Genomic DNA, 19,650 nt, shown 5'->3' with positions numbered 1-19,650 from the left:
ATCTGTGTTGGCTGCTGGCATAAGATATAATAGTGGCATTTGGAGATTTTTGGATAGGCACATGGATATACAGGAAATGTGGATTATGTGCATGTAGGTTAAGGTTGGTCTTGACATCATGTTTAGGACAGACATTGTGGTCCAAAGGGGGCTGTTCCTGTGCTCTTCTATGTTCTGTGCCAAGCTGCATCATGTGTCGCATTGTGGCAGCATCAAAAATCAAACTCAATGTGTATCTACTCAGTATTGCTGACAGTGAGCTGTTCCTGTTTGAATGACTGAACAGTTTCTTCCACTTACGCTGTTCTGCTGATAGAAATTCACCTGACCTCCTGATTTGTACGGTGTGTGAATTCCTGCTCCATGGGTAGAGAAGACCAGAACGCATCTAATATTACTTGCCATTTCGGACAGTCTTTTTCAAGTTGATGTGAACATACCTACGTTGGTTGTTAAAACAAGCCAACACTCCAATCATCAGTAGCAATAAGCAGAGGACTACAGGCACCACGATCATCACGATTTCTTCTTGCTCTGCAAAATATTCAAAGCAGGATATAATTTTAATACAACATCAGTGGCAACCCAGATCACAGCACATAATGCTTGTATTGTGATTTAAATCTGACAGAACATTATTCCGTGGAGACATAAGAGACTGCAGATCTGCAGTGAAATAAAAACCAAGTGCTGGAGAAACTTATGGAAAGGGGGGTTCTTGCAGCATCCGTGGGGTAAGGAATTGTCGACATTCCGCCTTGAGACCCTGCATGAGGACTGAGAGTGGAGAGGAGAGATAGACTGTGTAAATAGTAGAGGGAGGGGGGGAGACAGAGGCAAGCAGATGATAGGACGATGGAGGGAGGAGGATCAAGCATCAAGAGTTTTGATTGTCCTATGTACCAACAAGGGAATAATTTCATTCTTACTTGCTGCAGCTTCACAGTCTCGTGAGCGCAATAACACACAGATAGTATATAATAATCAAAAATACAATAAAGTAATACTAGGGAACCATAATTGTGTAAAATAGCGTGAGTCTGTAGTGCAACCAAAGTTGATCAGTGGCTTTATAGTAAATGTCAATGGATAGCTTGTCCAGTGAATTGGAGGTCGATCCAGAAAAGGAAAATAACTATTGAGGTGGTACAATTGTATTTGAGGACAGGGTGAAAGTTTATAGCAAATGTGATGAACTTGAAAAGTTCCACACCAGTGCAGATATCAGTGCTAATGCAGGCATCATCGTAATGGAGAAACGTTTGGGAGTCGTACCAGAAAAGGTTTGGAACAATGACTGTTCCACATAGCTGATGAAAAGACATGCTTAGGTGGGAAAACAATTTTCAGCATTAATTTAAAATATTATTTTAGTACCATCCCTCATTTAATGTTCCATTTAATCATACTAAATATGAAGATAAAGTTGAACTTCCAGCAGAATCTAAAAATATTCATGGTTATGAATGAATGCCAGAAACACACATACAAGTTAAGAAATACTCTATAATCTGTTGTCAAACTCAGCAAGCAGTGAGTAACCTATAATAATTGAAAATACATTTTCACAATTGGCACAAGAAACTTCAACCATATTTTGCCTTCCTTGTAAGAAATACACCATTATAAATCATTAACTCTTGTAAATTCATGAATGTTCAATTATTTTAGTTTTAATATGTTCTCCTCTGTATGTAAACCCCAGTCAGTATTTTAATTCATTTTGACTTATCTCAAATTTGAATCTTGCTGAACATTCAAACAGGACACTAGAAACATATAAAATTATAAAATGACTGGACAAGCTAGATGCAGGAAAAATGTTCCCAGTGTTGGGCGAGTCAAGAACCAGGGGCCACAGTCTTAGAATAAAGGAGGGGTCATTTAAGACTGAGGTGAGAAAAAACATTTTCACCTAGAGAGTTGTGAATTTATGGAATTCCCTGCCACAGAGGGCAGTGGAGGCCAAGTCACTGGATGGATTTAAGAGAGAGTTAGATAGAGCTCTAGGGGCCAGTGGAGTCAAGGGATATGGGGAGAAGGCGGGCACGGGTTATTGATAGGGAACGATCAGACATGATCACAATGAATGGCGGTGCTGCCTCGAAGGGCCGAATGGCCTCCTCCTGCACCTATTTTCTATGTTTCTATGTTTCTATGACAAGTATAATACAAAGTTAAGTTAACATAGAAACATAGAAACATAGAAATTAGGTGCAGGAGTAGGCCATTCGGCCCTTCGAGCCTGCACCGCCATTCAATATGATCATGGCTGATCATCCAACTCAGTATCCCGTACCTGCCTTCTCTCCATACCCTCTGATCCCCTTAGCCACAAGGGCCACATCTAACTCCCTCTTAAATATAGCCAATGAACTGGCCTCAACTACCCTCTGTGGCAGAGAGTTCCAGAGATTCACCACTCTCTGCGTGAAAAAAGTTCTTCTCATCTCGGTTTTAAAGGATTTCCCCCTTATCCAATCAGCTAACTATCCTTAACATTGGATAGATTTTGTGCACATCTAATATTTCTGAATATCGATCTTTTCTTAAATTCACTTACCATTCCCATTTGTTTTGAAGAAAATCAAGCTGCTATTTTTACCTCCTTTCACCGTTGATGCCATTACATACACAGAGTATTCAGTACTTTTCTGCAGAGTTTTCAGTGTGTATTCAAAAACATTTGGCTTCAATGGTACAGCTACAAAATATTGGACAGTAATTAGAAGACAGCAAAACAGTTTTTTGAGACAATGTTTTAGAGAATGAAATATATAAATGGATAGTTTCAAAATATTATTTATTATCATCATTCAGTAAATGAACCATGGATGAGGAACTCCCAGTGACATTCCACATTCCACAAGGATCCGAGCAATGGGATGGACCTATTGCTGCAAATTGACACAATGTTTGACTATAACAAACACTGCTTTCATGCACACATCCAAGAAAAGAAGAATTATGAAGTCATTAATTATTTAATGTTTCATTAAAGTTTGAAATGGTAGGTCTTCCCTCTGCTGGCAGTTACTTCCACAAGTGTTGTTTGCTTCAAATTCTCTGTTAATTTCCAAGAGACTGGAGTGTGCAACAGGACAGTAAATAGTTTTGTACTCTGGTCCAACTTGGAGCAAAACCATCAGGCAGATTTCCTAACATAACTGCAGGAAATCTGCAGGAAGTCGGTGCTTTAGGAATTCCGTCTCAGAGTGCAGCAGTGAGGTCCTCTTAAGAAGTCCAGGACTTCCATGTTCACAAATGCTTGCACAGATGTCCGAACTTTGTGAGGGAATGCTGGCAGTTCTACAATTCTCAAGGGAAAATGGAGTGCATACACTCTCTAAAATGTAAAAAAAGAAGTGAGAGCTGAAAAATGAAAACATTCTATTTGAAAATGTTTAATCAATGGTCTGTATGACTTATTTCTAAAAGGAAAATTGGATTCTGTTTGTAAAACACACAATTGAATAATAATGTAAAATTACATTTGCACTGAATGTAAAGGTAATAGCCAGCATTAAAACACCTGTATCAGAAAAACTGTGGGAAACACTTCATGTAATATGTGACTAAAGCAAAGTCGAGGCTTCTTTCATTCTATGTAAATTAAAGTCAGAAAATTGAACAGAAAATGAACAAAATTTAGTTGTAATAACACTAAAAGAGTTGTAAACTCAATTTTTGAATGAATATTGGACAATTGAGACCGTACCATAGAGAGTTATACCAAAAGCTACAGACAATGAGGCATTCACAATGATAACCTAGGACAGCGAATGCTGAGTAACTCAACCAACGGATCAGGCAGCATGCCTGGAGAACATGGATAGGTGACGTTTCTGGCCAGGACCCTTCTGCAGACATATGAGGCTGAAACAGGATCCTGACCGAAAAAGTCATCTATTCATGTCCTCAGAGATGCTACCTGTTCCATCGAGTTACTTTGTGACTTTTGTTTTGTTAACCAGCATCTCCATCCCTTGTGTCTACGATAATAATGTAGGTGTTTGTAATCAGAAGTGATATGGATTCCTTACCATTTTCATCCACGGCAGATTTATAGAAGATAGTGTAATTGGTGATGAACCCACGTCGCTTTTCCAATGGGATTTCCTGCCATTTAAGCAGGGCTTCTGTTCCCATTATTTTATGAGTGACACCTGGGCCTTCTGCTGGATCTGAAAATGCAACATGCGGCATTTATTCACATAGATGCCACCATTCTCATCTTCATGGCAATCCACAGGGGATTTTTACATGACCACAGTAACCAAGCCTCCAAAGTATTTAATTGACCAGAAAGCAGCTGGGAATATTTTGAAAGGTACGTGAAAGTTATTTATTTATTTATTTTACATCACCAGTTGTTTGGGAACACATTTCACCCATTTGTTTTTTAATCACACACTGGCTAGTAATTAAATCAGTCAATGCGTCAATAATTCATTTAGAATTCAGTAGGCCCACAACCAAGCTAGGTCCAGAAATTGCCCCTCCCCCACCCCTTATCCCCAATTACAATTCTAACCTTCCAAGGGTCAGATCCCGACCTCTGGCTCTCTGAACCTGCGAAGGCTTTGGACCCTTGCCATCAGGTCCTAACCTGGCACCCATGACCTCTGGTCATCCTTTCTGCCACAACTAGGGTGACATAGTGGCGCAGCTGGTAGAGCTACTGCCTCACCGCGCCAGAGACCAGGGTTCGATCCTGACCTCAGGTGCTGTCTGTGCGAGGTTTGCACGCTCTCCCTGTGACCACGTGGGTTTCCACTGGTTGCTCTGGTTTCCTCTCACATCCCAAAGTCAGGAAGGCAGTGGTGGACTGGCCAGGGTGTCAGCTTGCCCGATGGCAAGTGGGCCCCTGATTAAGTGACAGCAAGTGATGGCAAGTGGGCCTCTGTTAAATGATACCATTGTAGTTGTGGGTGGGCCCCCTTTGTCTCCTGGCAACCAACATTTTTAGACCCAGTCCGCCACTGCATGAAGGTTTGTAGTTGAATTGGCCTTTGTAAATTGTCCCCAGTGTGTAGGAAGTGGATGTAAAAACGGGATAACATAGCACAAATGTGAATCTGAATGGGTGAACAATGGTTGGTGTGGACTTGATTGGCCAAAGGGCACGTTTCCATGCTGTATCTTTCAATCATTTAATCATCAAAAGTCAACATTTGTGTTTTTCTAACTGAGTATGTCATCCACAGATTATGAGACAATCTTATTTGGATAAGCCATCGGATGCACTTTTTAGTGTGGCTAAATGTTAGGTTAGGTGTCTCCTGGTGTGTCTTGTGTAGGGAGGGGGTGGTGGGTGGGGGAAAGGGGGAAAGCACTTTCGGTCGCCTCCTCGACAGAGAGGAGACTTTTTCCAGAACCAGGGGGCACAGCTTAAGAATAAGGAGTAAGCCATTTAGAACGGAGATGAGGAAACACTTTTTTCTCACAGAGAGTGGTGAGTCTGTGCAATTCTCTGCCTCAGAGGGCGGTGGAGGGGGATTCTCTGGATGCTTTCAAGAGAGAGCTAGATAGAGCTCTTAAAAATAGCGGAGTTAGGGGATATGGGGAGAAGGCAGGAACGGGGTACTGATTGGGGATGATCAGCCATGATCACATTGAATGGCGGTGCTGGCTCGAAGGGCCGAATGGCCTACTCCTACACCTATTGTCTATTGTCTATTGCCTCCTTCGCGGCCCAACATCATGGATTAGAGTGGTCTTTCCCGGAGTTGGGCCCAGTACTTCAGCAGCGGGCGCAGCATGGACTTTTCCATCACGGTGCGGGCAAACCCTTGCTAGGAGTCGCCAGAAAGGCGTGCTCCGATCGCTGGCCTGGTGACTTTGGCATCATGGGGCTGTGGTCTGCGGAGCTTCTAGCCGTGGGCATGGCGTGGATTTACCATCCAGAGTCTGGGATCCCTTGCCGGGGACCACCGGAGAAGAGCTCTGACCGCCAGTTTGCGGCCTATAACATCCTGAAGCCGTGGTCTCCGGTAGGAAAGTGCCGATTCGGGCACTCCAAGCCGCGGAGTGTGTTTGACCATCCCAACGTTATAGTTTTGATCATCCTGACGAGAGGGCCTGTACATCCGGCCGTCCGTAGCGGTGACTACGGAGGGTTCATGGCCCCGACCACAGATGAACAAAGGAGGACTGACTGAACTTCGTTGCCTTCCACCACAGTGAAGAATGCTGGTGGATGTTTGTGTTAAATTCTATTGAGTATTGTATGTTCTTTTTTTAAGTGTACCGCTGCTGGCAAATTAATTTCACTACACCTTCGGGTGCATGTGACGAATAAAATTGACTGACTGACTTTGAACAATGGCACTATATGTTACAAAGAATTCAATATTTTCAGTGAATACGGTTACTTACATTGAAATACCTATATATCTGTGCAATTGTAAAAATTAGGATGAATCAAACTTAAAGGAATTTTCTGAATTCAACATCTTTGGAATTCAATCTAAAAGCACGTCAATAGTGCATGAAATACTTATTTTGGTTAATTGCAAAACAGGAGGAAAGGAAATTATTTTAACCATAAAAAAAAGCAAGAAACAATTAGATTCAGATTCAGATTCAATTGTAATTGTCATTGTCAGTGTACAGTACAGAGACAACAAAATGCATTGTTGTTGGAAAGCATGCAAATTACTTTGGAATTGTCTCTGGAATTTACCTTGATTGTAAGTCAGGAAATGGAAATGTAGTACTGAGCCAACTTGGCAAGCTGCATTTATAAACTGATGACATTAACTGGATTTCCAGAACAGAATAATGCTGCATGATCTCTGATGTGGCGTCACACAATCACTAAAGAGTGCATAAACCATTATTTCACATCAAGGTCTCTGGAAAACCCCCAATACCCCCTGAGTATTTACTTACAGCTTTGTTGTAGGTATGCTAGTGTTGAAAGTGGATTTCCTGGACCTTCATTGAACACGGCATAAACAGAGATGTTATAGCGCACAAATGGTTCAAAGTCCCCTGTGAAAGAATACAATGCAAATTTATGCAGCTGCTTCTTCAAGTTCAATACGTTTTTAAAATATGGGCAACTCACCATAAGACATAATAGCATAGAAACATAGAAACATAGAAAATGGGTGCAGGAGGAGGCCATTCGGCCCTTTGAGCCAGCACCGCCATTCATTGTGATCATGGCTGATCGTCCCCAATCAATAACCCGTGCCTGCCTTCTCCCCATATCCCTTGATTCCACTAGCCCCTAGAGCTCTCTCTTAAATCCATCCAGTGATTTGGCCTCCACTGCCCTCTGTGGCAGGGAATTCCACAAATTCACAACTCTCTGGGTGAAAAGGTTTTTTCTCACCTCAGTCTTAAATGGCCTCCCCTTTATTCTAAGTGTGGCCCCTGGTTCTGGCCCCATTCGGCCTATCCATTCTACTCCACCATACGATCATGGCTGATCTACTTCTTCCCCCTCGATGCCATTTCCTGCCTCTTCCCATAACCTTTGATGCCCGCACTAATCAAGAACCTATCAAACTCCACTTTAAAAATACCCAATGTATTGGCCTCCAATCATCTGAATGGATTCCACAGATTCACCACCCTCTGCCCATATAACTTTCTCCTATCTCCATTCCAAAGGTATGTTCTTTTATTCTGAGGTTGTGCCCTTTGGTTCTAGACTCTCCCAATGCTTTCCACGTCCAATCAGTCTAGTCTTTTCATTATTCAGTAGGTTTCAATGAGATCCCCCCATCCTTCTAAACTCCATCGAGTACAGACCCAGAGCCATCAAATGCTCCTCATACATTAACCCAATCATCCCCAGGATCATTCTTGTAAACCTCCTTGGGATCCTCCCCAATGCCAGCACATCTTTCCTCAAATGCGTGGCCAAATGCTGCACTCAATATTCCAAATGTGGCCTCACCAGTGCCTTGGATGGCCTTATAATATAATATTTCATTGGTTATCTTTTTAATGAAAATATTAACACAATTCTTGAAGTTGTTTAAAGATTTTAAAGATTTAATTTTTGGTAGTCAGTATAGTTTAGCATTGGGCTATTAACCATTAAATAATAAATGGATTGTCAGGCTGCCCAGCTGGCTAATTTTACAATTCACATGGCTTTCCTCCAGGTCTCTGGTTTCCTGCCACATCCCAAAAGCATGCGGGTTGTAGATTAATTCTTCTCCGTAAAATTCCCCTGAAGTATAGGAAGTAGATGAGAAAGTGGGATAACATTGAGCTAGTGTGAACAGATGATCAGTAGTCAGCATGCACTGATGGGCCTGTTTCCATGCTGCATCTCTAAACTAATTCCACTTGAGATTGTGATAACTATCTTCTTGAATTATTACAGTCCTTCTGGTGAAATTAGACCCTCAGTGCTGCTGAGTAGTGTCTTCTAGGGTTTAGACCTAATGGCAATGAAGAAATGTTGATGCACCTCAAGGCTAAAATGGTGTGCAGTAGGACATTTGGTGGGGACATCCCTGTGTACATGCTGCCCTTGTCCTTGGTGGTAAAGAATGGGATTAGCAGGTGCTAATACAGCAGAGTAACGGCAATGTGTTTTGTAGATGATACACATTGTTGTTACTCTATGCCAGTAGTGGTGTGAATGAATGCTTATGTGGCCATCTGCCAAAGTTGACATTATATTCAGCTATTCCCATCCACAAAAACTGATCGAAACTAAACTAAACTAATTCTCCTTGCAATTGCGATGATGAATCCCCCTTCTTGAACTGTTGCTGTCCTTCTGGGGAAATTATTCCTACAGTGCTGATGAGTTGTGTCTTCAAGGATTTAGACCATGTGACAATGAAGGAATCAGGATGTACGTCCAGGCCAGAATTGTGCGCAGTAGGGGGCAGCACAGTGGAGCGACGGTAAGATTGGTGCTTTACAGCGCCAGAGACCCGGGTTCAATTCTGACTGTTTGGAGCTTGTACCTTCTCCCTGTGACTGCCTCCGATTTTCTCCCACACTTCAAAGACGTCAGGGTTAATTGGTTTCTGTAAATTGTAAATAGTCCCTAGTCCCTAATCACCTAAGGGGTGATTGTTGGTTGGCATACAGACTTAGTGAGCTGAAGGGCATGTTTCTGTGCTGGATCTCTAAAGTCTAAGGTCGAGGACATGTAGGCAGGGAGGGGCATTCATGTTATAGCATATAAATAGTTCAAAGTCTCCTGTGAACAAATACAATTATTCGAACTACCCCAATGTCACTATTGCCTCTGGAATAGGTCTTGTTTGAAAGTCAGGAATAGTTCAATCAAAAGCCAAAAGAACCAAATTTGCAAACTGTGGTACCAAGCTCTTGTGTGAGTCAATGTTCACAGGAAAGGAGAGAGGTGGGAGAACGGGTTACAATTTTTATCCCTCAGAACATTTGGTGCAATGTTTTTTTACCATCTTCGTAAACTAGCATCCACACAGTATTCCTTTAATGATCATAAAATGTGTTTACCATGTAGATAAGCCATTTCAGTAGTGTTCTCTTCATGTTGCCAGTGCAGTGGTCCAGCACAGGGGTTTGTATCCAAAAACAAACACCATTCAATGATATATCCATTATCTGGCCAAATTGGAGATGTCCACTGTATGAGCAGTCGGTTATTCTGTGATGTAACGTTAACATACTGAACACTTGGTGTATCTATATATTTTTTGAAACATGGGATGAAACATAGCATAATTGTGAAAATACAGCCATTCTGATTACGGGGCAGAACCAAACTGTCTGCTTTACTCTTTAACCAGTTTCTATGGTCATTATGTATGGCAAGGGAGATATTTCCAATTCTGCCAATGCCACTCTGAAATTAGATGCCAGTAGGTCGCTGAGATTAGTGTGATGCTCTGTAACGCCATCAATGTTTACTACGGAAGAACATCCAATCCGTTATTACGGCTCGGCTTTTGATTGAACTATTCACACCTAACCACATTGATCCATTTTCTCCTTGGCACCTTGTCTTCCTGTGGTGCACAAAAATAAGATGGAAGACCTGGGATCAAATCTCGCCGAGTTCATTGTCTGTGGTCAGGATTCTTCCAAGTGAAATAGCTGCTAATACAATGTATCAACAGACTGCCTGAAGATAATTCTGGATTTCCAGTTCAGAAATGTGACTGGCCCTAATAACCTTTCAAGAATAATTTAGAAAATAACGTAATTGCCCACCCTGTCATTTGTAAGCAGTCTTATGAGCACAGACTGAGGAAGGCAGTAAATTTAGAGATGGCAGGAAATATGAAATTACACCAACAATGATTACTACATTGATAATAATTCATGCTTTTTCAACTACTATAAACAGTTATAAGTGAAATAATGACAGTGCATTAGGGACCTACCTGTGTCGTTTATAGCTGGAACTTTCAAGATAGCCTCAGGAGAGTCACCTGCTGAATTATAAGCAACGACGGTAAGAACATATGCTTCATCTGTTAGCAATAAGGAATAATTCAAAGATGTTGTGTTATCCTCTTGTATCACTGTGTGATCGGTTTGTTTCTCAGACCGTATCCTGTATCCCAATATGATTCCATTTGCTTTGGACTTGTTCAAAGCCTGCAACAGAAATAACAAGACATTTGCTGTCATTTCACCGGGTGCAGACTATGAATTTGCTGTAATGTTGTTTCTGTGATTCATTGTTACTGTTATTGTACACAAGATTTTTTCCACGTGCTCGCGAGTATGGATATAGAAAGGTAGGGCAGATGAAGTTGTGGCAGGAGGAGCAACTTCTGCTTTTTGGATCATTGGCATCCCTACTGGGGCAGGGCACCTGTATAAGAAGGGTCGGTTGCTCCTCAACTGAAGGAATCCCATATCCTTGCTGGGAGGTTTGCTGTTGCAACCCAGGAGAATGTAAATAAGTGAGGTATGCGGAATGAGGAATCTGGAGCAACAGTGCAGCAGGTCCCCAATCCTCAACAGGACTGACGGTGGGCTCTTCAACCTTAATAGGTTGAAGGCCAAGAGCAATGTCAGTAACACCACCATCATGGAGCTTCAGAAGACCTCCAGGGCATCCTGAATGCCTTTGCCAAGGCATGGGGGCCTAGCCAGAAACATCAAGAAGACCCAGTCCCTACATCAACCTCCACCCAACCAGCCGTCTACCCAGCCCACTATAAAAATGGACGAAACCACTCTTGAAAACGTTGACCACTTCCCCTACCTTGGCAGCATTCTTTCCTCAAAAGCTGACATCGACTCTGAGGTCAACCATCACCTGAGTTGTGCCAGCGGAACCTACGCCAGGTAAAGAGTCTTTGAAGAACGAGAACTAAAGGCTCAAACAAAACTGCTGGTCTACAGAGCCGTTGCCCTCTCCACCCTGTTGTATGGAGCCGGGTCATGGACCACCTACAGCAGGCACCTGAGAGCCCTGGAACACAACCATCAAAGATCCTTACAAATGATTCTGAGGATCAGCTGGGAGGACAAACGCACCAACATCAGCGTTTTGGAGGAAGCCAACATGACCGCATCACCACCACAATAATGCAGCACCAACTTTGATGGACTGGCCATGTCATCCGCATGTCCAACACACGTCTCCCTAAACAAATCCTGTACTCTCAACTGAAGGAAGGTCGGCGAGCCCCGCGCGGGCCAAAGAAGCGTTTCAAGGACAACATCAAGAACAGTCTGAAGAAATTCCACATCACATCGAGCAACTGGGAGCACATTGCACTGGACAGGCGCTCCTGAAGGAAATCCGTGCAGGAAGGAGCTGCACGTCACAAAATGGAACTACGCCGTGTCACAGAGACAAAGCGACAGCACCGTAAGGAGAGAGAGAAGGGGGCTCAATGACTACCAACCACCGCCAGTCTCCACTGCCCACGTTGCACCAAGGTGTGTGGATCGTGGATCGGCCTCTACAGACATCTGCAGACCCACAAGTAGACGACCCTATGGAGAGGAGAGGACAGTCATACTCGTTTCGAGTGACCGCCGATGATGATGATGTCACAGATAATCTGTCCTGGGTCCAGCATATCGATGCAGTCACAAGGAAAGCTCATCAATGCCTTTGCTTCCTTAGAAGATTGAGGGGACTCGGTTTGTTAATGAATACTCTATCAACATCTCCAGGTGCTCAGTAGAGATCATATTAACTGGTTGTATCACAGGCTGGTTCAGGAAATTCAAACGCTTTGGAACGAAGGAGATGAAGGGGTTTATTTGCCTTAAAAAGGTAGGTAATATCATCATCGACCCACCCCACCCTGGCCAGGCTCTCATATTGTAACTACCATTGGATGCTTTGATCGCCCGGCGGATGGTTCGACTGCTCCGACCGCGGGGGAAATAAAGAGGAAGAAGATTGGACTTTATTGCCTTCCATCACAGTGAGGAATGTGGGGAATCCGCTGTGGTGGATGTTTATGTTAACTTTTATGTATTTGTGTGGCTCGTTGCTTTTTTTTTCGTATGGCTGTATGGTAATTCACATATCACTATACCTTAATTGGTACGTGACAATAAAGGCCTTTGAAACCTTTGAAGCCTTTGAAACCTTTCATGTGCTGAAAACCATACCACCAAGTACAAAAATAGCTTCTTCACAACAACCATCAACACTACACAATGCTAATCTCAGCAACATGATCTTTTGTGGACTGTGTCTTTGGTTACACTATGGACCTCACTGTTTGCCCTCTCATGGTTACCTAGTATTACAGTTACTAATTTATTGTTTTTGATTATTATGTTATCTGGGTGTTATTGCGTTTACAGGCCTGTTAAGCAAGAATTGTATTGTTCTATTGTCAGTACAATACAATTAGATACTCTTGAGCTCTTGAGCTCTTGAGGTTGTAATGGTTGGGTACTTTAACTCAGAACATAGAACATCAAACAATGCAACACACACGAACGTGCCGTTCAGTAATGTCTGTGGTGAATGTGATACCAATCTAAATTCATTCCATCTGCCTACATAAGATCCATCTTCATTAATTCTCTGCCTGTTCGTGTATCTGCCTAAATACCTCTTAAATGTTGCTATCGTCTCTGCTTCTACTACTAACCCCTTCCAGACACCTACCATGCTCTGTGTAAAAAACTTGCATTGCACATCTCCTTTAAACTTTCCCCACTCTCACCTTAAATACGTGTTATCTAGTATTTGGCAATTCCATCCCAGTAAAAACAAATCTCTGATATCTACACTATCAATTAATTTATAAACCTCTAAAGCAGGGGTCGGCAACCTACGGCCCAGGGGCCGGATCCGGCCCGTAACCTGAAATCATCCGGCCCGCTGGCATTTTTTTTTTTCAATTAATTTTCGTGACCTGGGAACTGCAGCTAGACCCACGACTGGCGGGCAACCTGGGAACTGCCCCCAGACCCAGGGACACGAGGGATCTGGGAACTACAGCCAGTCCCGGGGCATGCAGGCAACCAGAGCGCTACAGCCAGTCCCGGGGCATGCAGGTGACCTGGGAACTGCAGCCAGTCCCGGGGTCGAGGGATCTGGGAACTGCAGTCAGTCCCGGGGCACGCAGGCAACCACAGCGCTGCAGCCAGTCCCGGGGCACGCAAGTGACCAGAGCTCTACAGCCAGACCCGGGGCACGCAGGCGACCAGAGCACTACAGCCAGTCCCGGGGCATGCAGGCGACCTGGGAACTGCAGCTAGTCCCAGGACGCGAGGGATCTGGGAACTGCAGATAACTAATTGAAAAACACGTGAAAACTAATGCAAAAACCAACACCAAGTGTCACACTAGTTAGTATGTATTATTAGTATGAATTATTACTAATTTATGTATTATTAGCATGTATTATTACAAATTACTAATTTAGTTAGTATATATTATTATTAGCTCCATTTATTAACTATGGCGATAGATGTGGCCTGCCATCCGCTCACAGACATGGGTGCCGGCCCCTATGCAGAACAAGGTTGCCGACCCCTGCTCTATAGAGTCACCCTCAGTTGCCTATGCTCCGGAGAAAACAATCTAACTTTGTGCAACCTCTCCTTATATTTAATACTTTCAAATCCAGGCAACATTCTGGTGAAAGATATAAAATACTGGAGTAACTCAATAGACAATAGACAATAGACAATAGATGCAGGAGTAGGCCATTTGCCCCTTCGAGCCAGCACCGCCATTCAATGTGATCATGGCTGATCATCCCCAATCAGTACCCCATTCCTGCCTTCTCCCCATATCCCCTGACTCCGCTATTTTTAAGAGCGCTATCTAGCTCTCTGTTGAAAGCATCCAGAGAACCTGCCGCCACCGCCCTCTGAGGCAGAGAATTCCACAGACTCGCCACTCTCTGTGAGAAAAAGTGTTTCCTCGTCTCCGTTCTAAATGGCTTACTCCTTATTCTTAAACTCAGCAAATAAAGTGTGAATTGAGTTTGAAGAAAGGGTTCCTGACCCAAAACAGTCAAGCAGGATCCCTGAAGATCGTGGACAGGTGACGTTTAGGGTCGGGATCCTTTCTTCAAACGCAATGTCACATTTTATTTGTACAAGCCGGAGAAAGAAAATGCTGAGAAAATGTCAACTTCTTTCATCCACGTTGCATAGGTTAACACTGGACTAAAAGGGTTGCTTTATTTAGGTACTCACTGCAAGGTTAATTTATTTTTTGTATTCAAATTGAACTTGAGTTGAATTTTAGCTCTTCAAGAACGGGAATCTGTGCTGCTGAGTAGGAAAAGTGCTCATCGCATTGCAATGAGCTGAAAGCTGTGATCCACGAGTTATGTGGACTGATGTAAGAATGGTGGAGGAGGGCAGAGGAATTGTAACAGCTGCAAGTAAACTGCAGCCTAGTTTCCTCAATAGGAAACAGCTAATTGAAAGGGTACGCCTCGCGCCTATGGACATATGCCGGTTGCTACATCAAACTTAAACAATCAGTTTAGCGACCAGAACAGTTTTAAAATATCTTCTGTATTGGCAATATATTGTATAATTTAAAAATATTTTAAATGTTTGTAAGTTTGACCTGATCAATTTAAAATCAAAACCAAGTGCGACATCTCTGTAGGACAACATGAATATATAAGAAATGAATAATTTGTTTTTGCTCCGTCAGCTTTGTAAACAGAGGCTTGGAAGATCTTTTATACTTACATCCAGATTTAATCTAAGTCTGCCTAAACCCTCCCTGTACCTATTGTCCTCTAATCCAGGCATCATTTTGGTAAACCTCCTCTACACGCTACAAAGCCTCCACATGCTTCCTGTATTGGGATGACCAAAACTGCATGGAATTCTCCAAATGCTGCCTAACTGAAGTGTTATAAAGCTACATGATGTCTTCCTGACTCTTGTACTCAATGCCCTGACCAATGAAGGCAAGCATATCTTCACCACTCTATCTCCTTGTGTTGCCACTTTCAGGGGATTATGGACTTGGACCCCAAGTGTTTAGGGTCTTGGCATTCCACATTTCAAAATGCACCACATTTGTTCGGTTTAAACTCCATCTGCCATTTCTCTGCTCATTTCTGTAGCTAATCTAGATCCCACTGTATACTTTGACAGCCTTCCTCACCTCTGTGACCATAGCAATCCTGGTGTCATCTGAAAACTTACTAACCATATTGTCTAGTGAAAATTGATTTTATGGTCAATTAGCCAGTTTAAAAAAACAAGTTACCTTCCATTGAAGATGTATCTCTTTATTCCCCTGAGAATCAGGATGTTTAATTTGTCTCCATAGTTCTGGTGCTGCCAATGGTTCTGAAAGTATAGCAATGAAATAAATAATTAGTTAGGACTCTATAACAGTTTGCTTTTCTCAAATCAATCACTTTATCCATATTTTACAGAAATATGAAACAGGCTTTCTTTTCTTCTCTTACATTTAGCCTGAGATAGTTATTAAGGTATTATATTCTCCCATCTTTCTCTTTAATGTTATCCAAACTTAATTTTCATTTCTGCAGGCATGTTGAATTTAAAAAGTAAACTTTCAGAAGAGGGAGGGTAGAGAGAAGAAAGGAAAGTGTGAAAAGTTCGGGAAGCTGAAGGACAAATAGATTTTGTTACAATTGTTACAACATCGTGCATAAAATGAAGAGCAATTGTTAGAGAACAGCAAAGTTAGATGAGTAAATGTGCTTACAGTGGTGAAGAGCTGGAGATTTGTAAGTGGTTGATTGTTTAGCCCCACTGACAATTTTTTCCTACGCTGCCCTTTAAATTGTCTTGCCCCGTTAGTAAATGAGATTATTGTAATTTTATTACATACTAGCTTCAGCAGTTAATCCAGTTTCTTTGGAACTCCAGTCACTCCACTTGGTCTGCTCCTTACCAATGCATCGCACAGCTACTGTATAATTAGTGAAGGGTTTGAGATTCTTAATTACAAACGATTTATTAATAATTTCTTCTTTTTCTGTTACCTAAGAAAATATAAATAGGTACAAATAATTTTTACTATGTTTCATTCAAACAGTGTTATCCATATAAGCAAAATGTCAAGCATTCATAGTTTTTTGCAAAAATGTGTGTGGACCTAATGTTCAGTTGTCTGGTTGTTGAGCAACAGAATTAGATGAAGAACCAGGAGAGGTTTGATGAGTATGCCAGAGAGATGGAGGGAACTAGCTCAAACTTAATGTGTGCCTGGATACCGACTCTTAGGGAAAAAGACACAGGCAAAAATCCAGCAGAAAACTTGTGACCTAAAGAATAAATTGTGAATGGAGAGAGTGCAGAGGCTCAGCAACTTGCTAAGGCTTGTAGTTCTTCAGCCGTGCAAAAGCAATCTATGGTCCAAACAACCTTGGTCTCAGTCCATTGAACGCAAGGAATGGGGGGTCAACACCAACTGTTGTTTTACTACAGCCTTTATTTTTTTTATTCCTCTGAAAATGGAGGACATGCCCAGCCTGACCTTCCAGTCTTATCTCCCTACACCGCGTTTCACAACTCCTGCATTCTCACTCTCTAACTGCCCCCATTCATTCATTGACCCAATAATCCTGTGCAGTTTATCCCTAGTGTCACCCTGGTTTTACCCTTTCAGAGAAATCCGGCGCCCCCATCCTCCATACAAGCTTCTTCTGTCTTCTTCCTGCTTCTGATGAAGGATCTTCGACCTAAAATGTTATCTCTGTTTCTCTTCCCACAGATGGGACCTGACCTGCTGAATGTTTCCAACATTCGCTGTTCTTGCTTTCATCTCACCTTGAGATTTGTAAGCAGTTGATTAGACAATAGACAATAGGTGCAGGAGTAGGCAATTCGGCCCTTCGAGCCAGCACCGCCATTCAATGTGATCATGGTGGATCATCCCCAATCAGTACCCCGTTCCTGCCTTCTCCCCATATCCCCTGACTCCACTATCTTTAAGAGCCCTATCTAGCTCCTGCTTGAAAGTATCCAGAGAACCGGCCTCCACCACCCTATGAGGCAGAGAATTCCACAGACTCACAACTCTCTGTGAGAAAAAGTGTTTCGTCGTCTCCGCTCTAAATGGCTTACTCCTTATTCTTAAACTGTGTGTGTGTGGCCCCTGGTTCTGGACTCCCCCAACATCGGGAATATGTTTCCTGCCTCTAGCGTGTCCAAACCCTTAATAATCTTATATGTTTCAATAAGATGCTCTCTCATCCTTCTAAATTCCAGAATATACAAGCCCAGCCGCTCCATTCTCTCAGCATGACAGTCCCGCCATCCCGGGAATTAACCTTGTAAACCTACGCTGCACTCCCTCAACAGCAAGAATGTCCTTCCTCAAATTAGGGGACCAAAACTGCACACAGTACTCCAGGTGTGGTCTCACTAGGGCTCTGTATGACTGCAGAAGGACCTCTTTGCTGCTATACTCAACTCCTTTTGTTATAAAGGCCAACATGCCATTTGCCTTCTTCACTGCCTGCTGTACCTGCATGCTTACAGTGGGATTGTTGAGCCCCACTGAGAATTCCTTCCTATGCTGCCTTTTAAAACATATGTGACAGTGTTTTCCCCAGTTAGTAAATGCGGTTATTGGAGTTTTATTACATACTAGCTTCATTACTATACTAGTTCATTTGGAGCTAATCCATTTCCTTGGAGCTCCAATCACTACACCACCCCCCCCCCCCCCCCCCCCCCCCCCCCCCCCCCACCAAAAAACTTGCTGCTGTAGTGAAGACAATCCTCAGAACTACGAGGAAAGTGATAAACCTATTGAGACTCCATGTGTAAGCCTACATCAGGGTCACCCGAATCCCAGTAGTCGAGCTGCAATATGCACGCAATGCACACATTTGCTGAGCTTCAAGACGTTACTGACGTTTTCACTGAAGGATAAGAGAGGACGAGTCTTCACTCAACACCTTGAAGGCAAAGATCTACCAACCTACCTCTGCTGCACCAAATTGTCCTCCAACAATGCAGGTTTACAGCAAGAGCCTGGAAAATATATTCCATCTCCATATTCCAGAACATGTCAGAGAGAAAAAAAACAATTGCTCAAAATATCCTTGAGCAAATGATGACACATGGGAGTGTATAGCCCACAACCATTTAAAGTAGGAAGGTTTATCCAAAATGCGATAAGTCCAGCATCACAAGCACACTGTAAGAATCGCTAACCTAACATGACACATTTTCAGAGGTGCTGTTGCCGGTTCTTTGAGCAGACTATCCAAAGACCAGGAGCTCTGGAGCAGGCTTCCTCAGTCAATAGCTATCATCATATTTGTTCTTACTATCTGCAAAGTAGTATTTGCCTCAATAGTAACAGTGACCACACATGAAAAGTAATTCATTGACCGGAGATCACAAAAGTTGCTTGTTACTTTAAAAGAGGAGCTTACAACAGATAAAAGGGGTCAGATACCTGAATCCATTTGGTGGCACCGACCATTTTGTATTGGATGTTATACAGTAAACCAACATCTGGCAACAGCGCTGTGGGATTTAGCCAGGTTACCAGTAGAGATCCGCTTTGGCCCCGGATAGAGAAAACACTTAAATGCTGCGGAGGTCCGGTTCTGTCTGCAGTACAAAATGTAAGAGTTGATCAACTTGACTTGCATTTATCACAAGTACAAAATATGATATTAAAAGCTCACTTCACATTCTCTTTTTTGGTGAGTTTAGTTTATTGTCTCTTGTGAACTGCTACAGTGAACAGCTTTTGTTGCGTGCTAACCAGTCAGCGGAAAAACAATACATGATTGCACTCGAGCCACCAGCAGTGTACAGATGCATGATAATGGGAATAATATGAATAACGTTTAGTGCTAGATAAGCTATAGTAAAGTCAGATCAAAGGTAGTACGAGGGTCTCCAATGAGGGAGATGGTAGATCTGGACTGCTAGCTAGTTGTTGGTAGGATGGTTCAGATGTCTGATAACAGATGGGAAGAAACTGTCTCTGAATCTGGAGGTGTGTGTTTCCAAACCTCTGAATGTTGTGCTATATTGGTCCTATTTTAATGTTTTCTTCTGTAACAAAACAAGGATTAATTTACCATTGGTCAACAAAAATATAACAACTAAACCAACTATCCTAATGGAATGAACAGTACAACAGCATTTCCATATTGATGCATAATTGCTGTGGTAGTGTTCACCCTATTAACAATCATTGGCATTTATATTAACAGATGTACAAGGGATGTTGCTGCATTTAGGGTTAGAAAAAATTACAAATGTAGAAGG

The 19,650-nt window shown here is 42.6% G+C and overlaps 1 protein-coding gene across 2 annotated transcripts in view; it reads right to left on the bottom strand.

Moving 5' to 3' along the window:
• The window catches only part of LOC129696504 (interleukin-6 receptor subunit beta-like), an 83,816-nt gene that overhangs the window by 9,991 nt on the left and 54,175 nt on the right, over positions 1-19,650 (bottom strand). For both annotated transcript variants that reach the window (XM_055634492.1, XM_055634483.1), the window contains exons 7-15: positions 18,824-18,981; positions 16,241-16,394; positions 15,647-15,729; positions 10,353-10,569; positions 9,463-9,651; positions 6,895-6,996; positions 4,044-4,184; positions 2,564-2,704; positions 441-534 (exon numbers count right to left, since the gene is read on the bottom strand). In XM_055634492.1, coding sequence (XP_055490467.1) covers positions 441-534; positions 2,564-2,704; positions 4,044-4,184; positions 6,895-6,996; positions 9,463-9,651; positions 10,353-10,569; positions 15,647-15,729; positions 16,241-16,394; positions 18,824-18,981 — 1,279 coding nt within the window. The remainder of the gene's footprint in view (positions 1-440; positions 535-2,563; positions 2,705-4,043; positions 4,185-6,894; positions 6,997-9,462; positions 9,652-10,352; positions 10,570-15,646; positions 15,730-16,240; positions 16,395-18,823; positions 18,982-19,650) is intronic.

Source organism: Leucoraja erinacea, chromosome 1 (genome assembly GCF_028641065.1).
Source record: "Leucoraja erinacea ecotype New England chromosome 1, Leri_hhj_1, whole genome shotgun sequence".
NCBI classification, from domain to species: domain Eukaryota; kingdom Metazoa; phylum Chordata; class Chondrichthyes; order Rajiformes; family Rajidae; genus Leucoraja; species Leucoraja erinaceus.
Note: the sequence above shows the minus strand (reverse complement) of the source record. Positions and strands in the feature narration are given on the sequence as shown.